This window comes from Buceros rhinoceros, unplaced genomic scaffold (genome assembly GCF_000710305.1).
Source record: "Buceros rhinoceros silvestris isolate BGI_N320 unplaced genomic scaffold, ASM71030v1 scaffold12531, whole genome shotgun sequence".
Taxonomy (NCBI): Eukaryota; Metazoa; Chordata; class Aves; order Bucerotiformes; family Bucerotidae; genus Buceros; species Buceros rhinoceros.
In genome coordinates this window covers 444-7164 of record NW_010395994.1, presented here as the reverse complement: position 1 = coordinate 7164, position 6721 = coordinate 444, and the positions used below count along the sequence as shown (strand labels likewise).

General features: G+C 57.5%; 1 protein-coding gene across 1 annotated transcript in view; it reads left to right on the top strand.

Annotated features, from left to right (window-relative positions):
* The window catches only part of GOLT1A (golgi transport 1A), a 1544-nt gene extending 177 nt beyond the window's left edge, over positions 1-1367 (top strand). The window contains exons 2-5 of the mRNA XM_010145740.1: positions 558-649; positions 746-924; positions 1089-1152; positions 1329-1367. Of these exons, the coding sequence (XP_010144042.1) occupies positions 558-649; positions 746-924; positions 1089-1152; positions 1329-1367 (374 nt within the window). The remainder of the gene's footprint in view (positions 1-557; positions 650-745; positions 925-1088; positions 1153-1328) is intronic.
* Positions 1368-6721: the final 5354 nt, after the last annotated feature.

Here is a 6721-nt window from a genome sequence, read left to right as displayed (position 1 = left end):
GTGGCCGGGTCCCGGTGGCAATGCCCGTCCCTGGGGGACCAGGGATGCTCCGCAGCACTCAGTCAGGGCTGGAGGCTGTGGCAGGGAGAGGGTGCAATGGCAAACACGGCCCTGGAGCAAGGGGACGTGGTGGGAGCCCTGCTGGGACCAGGCAGAGCTGTGGGTGTCTGGGGACCCGGGTGCTGCAGGGTGCGCTTTGCCCTCACCCTCTGTCCTTGGTCTGCATCAGGAATAGCAACCGGAGAGGCGCCCGGAGCATCGTCAGCCTCTCCCGCACCAACACCCTCCGTCCCGCTGCTGGAGACAACCATCCTGTTTGTTTTTTCTTTTGGTGGTTTATTCTTCACCTGGCAGCCCAGAGGAGTTCTGGGGTACCGACAGCCTCCCCGAGGCCAGGGCAGGTGCAAAGGGTGTTTCTAAGCTTTGGAGACAAATCCAAAGTGCATTTCTGGGAGAGGACGGGCCAGGGGGGTGCCAAGGAGAGCAACTGCAGCCCGAGGTGTGACCTGAGCTGTCTGCCTGAGCCCCCAGCTCAGCCCTCCTCCCACCCTCCGCAGGGATCGGCGTGGGACTGGTCGGCTTTGGCCTCTTCTTCATCCTTTTTGGGGTACTCTTGTACTTTGACTCGGTGCTCCTGGCCTTCGGGAATGTGAGTACAGGGGGGCCAGGCTCCCCGCAGCAGAGACCGATGCAAAGGGTCCATGTGGGCAGAGCTTCTTTGACCCACTTCCCTTCCTCCTCCCAGATCCTCTTCCTCTCTGGCTTGGTCTTCATCATCGGCTTCAGGAGGACCTTCACCTTCTTCTTTCAGCGGCCAAAGATGAAGGGCACCAGCTTCTTCTTCGCGGGGGTCCTAATCGTCCTCATGCGGTGGCCCCTCCTGGGCATGCTGCTAGAGGCTTACGGCTTCATCACGCTCTTCAGGTCCGTGACACAACACCCAGCCACCCCCGCGTGGGGTGGGTGCCCCCAGCTGAAGAGCTGGAGCCCAGGGTTCCTCGTGCCCTTCAGCCCCAGGCAGAACCCCTTCTGCTCCCCGCAGCAAAGTCCTGGCACGGAGCGTAACCGAGACTTTTGTTTCAATACAGGAGTTTTTTCCCGGTGGCTTTCGGGTTTCTGGGCTCACTGGCAAACATCCCCATGCTGAGCAAGGTGAGCAGGGCGCTGGACACACTGCGCACGGGCTGACGTGACCCTTGGGGTTTGTAGTCCTGGCGGGACATCAATCCAGTCGCCGTGGTTGGGACCAGACCGCCACGGCCTCTCCGCTGTCCCCAGAGGATGCACTGAAGGATTTTCCTGCTAATCAGGATCTGTCCCTGTTGCAGATCTTGCAGAAGATGGGAGACAGCAGCTCCATGGTGTGACCTGCCAGATGGGCCACATGCCTGGAGATGGAACGGTGTGAGCAAGCTCTCCCTCCATGAGCTGCTGCCTCTCTCGTCCCCGGACCCTTGGGGCTGGCTGGGGCCACCCCCGCTGTGGGGACAGTGCCTCGCCGCCCCGCAAGCAGCTCCTGAGCGAGGCTCTGGGGACCAGACACTGTGCCAGACAGGCTTCTGGAATTATTAATGTTATTTTATTCATTTTGTCTTCCCCCTGTTGAAATATTTAATTAAAAACTGTGTCTGAGACCAAATTTAGACCATGCTCCTTTCCTGTGGCTCAGGGCTTGCTCCAGCTTTGGCTCCTCTTCTTGTCATCAAGAGGCATGATGACCATGGCAGGAGGTGGCACAGGGACCTTTCCATGGCCATGGCCCCCTGCCACTGCCCTGGCCACAAGCCCCAGCCAGCTCTGGCAGCCCTGGCACTGCTGGCACTGCCAGGCTGGCACTGCCTTCCCATGCGTCCCACAGGGCCATGGGCTGCGGAGAGCAGAACCCGGGGGGCCATGGGAGAGGGCAGGGGGGTTTAAGAAAACACCCATTAAACCACATTAACATTTCACGACCTGATGGGAGGAGAGTAAATTACCCCGTTCAAATTCAGCAACCATGAAAAAGCTAATGACATCTGAGGTTATTAATTAATTGAGAGATGCTGGGGTGGGAGGGGAGCAAATCCACAAAGTCACAGTGCTGGTATCTCTGAGTATTATGGGCCAGGACTTGCATTTGCCATAGGGCTGTTTCCTCTGGGATGGAGCAGAGCTGGACCCGCTGGCTGGAGCTATAGCAGTGGTGGGCACCACGATGCTGGGATTTGAGCCTGGAGAACATCTCCAGCACCTGATGCCCATCCAAATGCCCACATGGGTGACAGTGGGGGATGGCTGGTTGCCTACCATGACCTGGCAGTCTATGTCACTCCAGAGGTGCCTGCTGAGATCTGTGGCTTACGCCCCAGAGAGGGATCCAGGCCCATCCTGGCATTCAAAACACCATTTCATCTGCCAGGCATCCCTGCAGCCCCAGCGCATCTTCTGGGAGGGCGATGGGGAGCTGCTACTTTCCAGTCTGTTTCTGTAGGGACAGAAAGGGGCTGCTGGGGAGCCCATCACATTGCATCACCCACCACACCCCCTCTTGTCCTCTCTGCAGCTCCCTTGGCCTCAAGAACCCATTCAGGTACATGAGGTGCTTTTAACCCCAGCTGCAGGCAGGACCTGCTGGGTGCTCTGGGGGACTAGCATCCCCCGGTGCAAGGGGCCGGCTGCTGACGGGGAGCCCTCCACAGCAGACAGGACTCTGAGGACAGTGCAGAGCTGTCCTAGCTCAGCATCAGATGGTTTTAAAGGAACTATTTAGTTGGGACCACAGAGACTCCTCTCCCCAGAAGCGCAGCCAGCGCTGCTGGGGAACTGGTTGGGTAACTCAGCGGGGTTGTGTGATGAGAAACGCAAGCTAAATGGATGCGAGCCAGGTTTCTATGAACACTTGGGAAGCTGGGTGCAAGCAGGAGCTTAATTAAACCATGGCAATCACATCAAAGCTGGTCCCTGCGCTGATACCCTTCTTAACTTGCACGAATTAATTAACGAGTGTGTGTTAAACTCGCTCCCTCTTGATTGAAGCACAGGCTGATGGAGCTGCTGGCACTTAGTGGGTACTGCACCAGTGCCCAGCTTTGCAGCGAGTTTGCAGCAGAAGGCAGAGCTGGGAACTGCTCTGGCTGCTCAGTTGAAGTGGGGTCCCTCATCTGGGCACCCAAGCCCCAGCCGCAGCAGCCAGGGCGGGTTACGGCAGCCTGCCCTAAACCTGGGTATGGTTGCTCGGACCCTGGGAGTTCTGGCTCAGGGAACACTGCTCCTTTGCTGCTGGGTTTGAGAGGCTGCCTTCGCTTTGGGTGCAGGGTGCAACAGGATGCTCTTGAGAAGGGGGAGAAAGAGCCAGCAGTGTCCTGGCATCAGCTTGGCTGTGGGCAGGAGGACGGCAGAGGTGGGTCCAGGTCTGCTGGTATCAGGGCCAGCTTTGATGAGAAACTGATGAGACTCCTCTGTGGAGGAGTCTGGAGCAGAGTGAGAGCTGGGCTACTGCTTGTGGAGGGGGGATGGCAGAGGTTGTGTGGGCTTGGACATGGTGTGGGTAAGGAAGGGCTGCAGCCTCCCCAGTGCCTGCCTGTGATTCCTGTCCCTGCTTCATCCCAGCTGAAAACTTTACCTGGGCTGCAGAGCGACTCTTCCTGGTCAAGCTTCATCTTCAGGGCTTCACCAGAAGAAAGAGGAGCAGTCCTGGAGACATGGTGTAAGGAGCAGGTGATGGCTGCTGTGTCATGGCCCATCCCTGCATGGGCGAGCAGAGCATGCCTCTGGGTGCTGTAAGGTGCTGGCACTTCACCCTGCAGGGAAAACCCAGCCAGGATGGAGCATCACCCCTAGGTGGCAGAGAGGGCTGTTTCCGTCCAAGGTGACCCAGGGGACAGCTGTGGCATGGAGCAGGCAGCAGCGAGCCAGAGCCGAAGCTGCTCTCCCCAGACTGCTTTTCTGAAGCTTATTGCAGGGAAATGTTTTCCCTCTGGTTCAGTAAATCGCGATTTCAACGCGCCCTGCCAGAGAAGTTCTGGTTTTGAGCGAACACTTGATTCTGCTGACGTCAATGGCCACATTCCCCCGGTGCTAGTGCCATCCAGCGCCTCCTCTAAGTCCTTCCCGAAAGTTGCTTTTATGCTCGAGCTTTTCGGTCATCTGCAACAAGGATCCTCACGAGCCTCGTGTGTTTTTATCAGCAACAAACTCACGGACTAGAAAAGCGCGTAAGGTGTGTGGGAAGGACAGAAACCTGCCTACCTTTTCATACTGTTCTAAAAGATCCCTCCAGAAATGAGACTATTCAGTAGAACTCCCTAATGACTCCATTTAGAGAGGGAAGTGCTTAATATTTCAGATTTTATTTTAAGAAATGTGCTTTTTCAGCCCAGCAGTACAGAGGAACACATTTCTCTCACAGGAAAGCATTTGTTTCTCTCTGGAAAGCATTTTCCTTAAATTCACTCTTAGCTCAATTATTTGACTCCTTGAAAGCAAGCAGAGAAAATAACTTAAGAGCATTCCCTTGCTATTTCCAGATGAGCTGCACTCTATAGGATACGTAATTGTAGGAAGCCCCAGACCTTTTTCAGCAAATTGCAGCAGATTTCCCACAGCAGCGCCTGGACCAAGCTGGAGCTTGCAGCCCTGCCTGATGGGCTGCTGCCTCCAGCCACCACAGATTCTGGTTAAATGATGCTTTGGTTAGAACTGCTTGATGCTTCGAGGCTGCATGGGAAGAGATAAGCACCTTCTCCACAGGTCTGGGGCTAAAATCGGTGTGGTCCTGCTGTCCCTGTGAATGTCCTTCCTGTGCTGCCTCTCAGCACAGCTCCTGCTCCAGCCCTTCGAGCCAGCAGAGAGATGCTCCTTCCGTTGCTTGCTATAACCCCCACGCAAACACACCTTTTGCAGGTTATTTAAAGCCCCATGTCAGGTCTTTCCATTGCTGCTTTCCATTGCTGCACCGGCTGCTCATCCCCGCTTGCTGCTGGTGGAGGTGGCTGGAAAAACCCTCATGGGGATTTTCCTTGCACGGGGGAAGATGCCTTGTGCTAAGGGGCATCCTCAAGCCCTGGTGCTGCCAGGGAGGCAGGTCAGCCTCTGGGCTAGCACTGGCCACTGTCAGGCAATACCCCTCAGTCCTGTGATGGGTTCAGGTAAGTTGTTTATGCCTTGGTTTCCCTTCCAAGGGAGTTGTGGGCAGGGAAGAGCTGTCTTTCTCCAGGCCAGAGTGGGCTGGAGCTGTCTTTCCCCTGGTACCCACAGCCCTTCAGCATTCCCAGCTGCATTCCGCTCCAGCTGCCCCACGGGTGAGGAGTCCACCTGCTCCTCCCAGGGCAAAGCCATGCCCAGGGCATCTCCTTGGGGCTCCTGCAGACGTGTGTCCCCTTGGCTGTGGTCAGAGGGGGGCTGGGAACACTGGAGCCCCATGGCCCTGCATCCTGGAACTGCCTTCCTCTGCTGACGTGGCCCCCTTCCTTTGAAGTCATGCTGCAGCACTGGCCTCTTCTTTGGGGAACCGGGCTTGGCAAAGCAGGCAGAGCCCGCGGGATGCCCAGGGAAGGGATTTATGTCTGGTGGCTCCCTGCCAGGCTCTCACTCGCATCTCTGTGGCTCCCGGGCTGGGCTGCTGCCTCCTGACCTCTGCACCTTCCTCTAACCTGGGGCACAAGGCTCTCCCCAGTGACGCAGCACCAGGGCTTGGCGTGGGAAAAGACGTCAGGGCTGGGGGGAGTGGGGCTGCGACCTGCGGGGCAGAGCCTCAGTGCCTGCCCAGGTCAGCCTTCCCCTGGCTCCAAACACTGCAGCCCAAATTCCCCAGGGAAAGGAGGCTTTAAAGCCCCGTTTTTGGGGGAAGCTGTTTGTAGCTTCTGGGACGTCCTCCTCATCCCCACCCCCAGCACCAGTGTGCCCTGGACAAGGGTGACAGCAGTGCCCTGAGCAAATCCCATCTGCAACAGGAGTGTACTGGTGTGGTTGCGTAGCTGGGGGTTTCGAGGCAGGGTCAATTGTGTCATTAAGTCTCTTCCGAGAAACATTTTTATTGCTTTACAGTCATTTCCCACCAAGTTCCCTGAGCTCACGCGCTGGGCTTGGAGCCATGGGGCCTGATCTGGCACCCACCACCCTGGGCTGGGCGCTGCCTGGGGGTACACAGCCGCGTGTGAGCGGGCAACCAGCGATGCACCTTGTGTGAAGGAATCCTCTGCCCACCACGCGGGGCTTTTGGAGCAGCAGCTCCCTTCCAAAACGTGGGGAAGTGCTGGGTACAGCAGCTTGGGCACCCAGAGCCAGGCTTGTGTGGGGCAGAGAACAGACCCCCTGACTGCAGAGTGCCCAGCCAGGCTGTGGGTGCTCATACCTTGGTCTTACAAGTTTAGCTGTGCTCTGCCCCAGGCTCTGCATTAAGGCTCTGCTCCCTCACTGGTTTCACAGAGCTGGGGCTTTATTTCCCCCTTGCTGTGCAGCCCCCATAAGGGCAGTGAGGTCTGGGGGGTTGCAGTTGGGGCTGGGGGTTGCAGTTGGGCTCTACGTGGCTGAGGGGCCTGTGGCTGAGCACTCTGCTGTTCCCCCTGCAGACCTCTGAGGAAAACCCCATCCTCTGCAGCACTGGAGCTCGGGGATGTCTCCTTGGCCAGACTGTCCTCTGCACCTGCACCAGCACCACCTACCAACTCCCCCGACTGGCACCAGCAGCATTTGGCCCACGTCCTGCACACTGGGTATAAGCAATGGGCAGGTGCTGACCCCC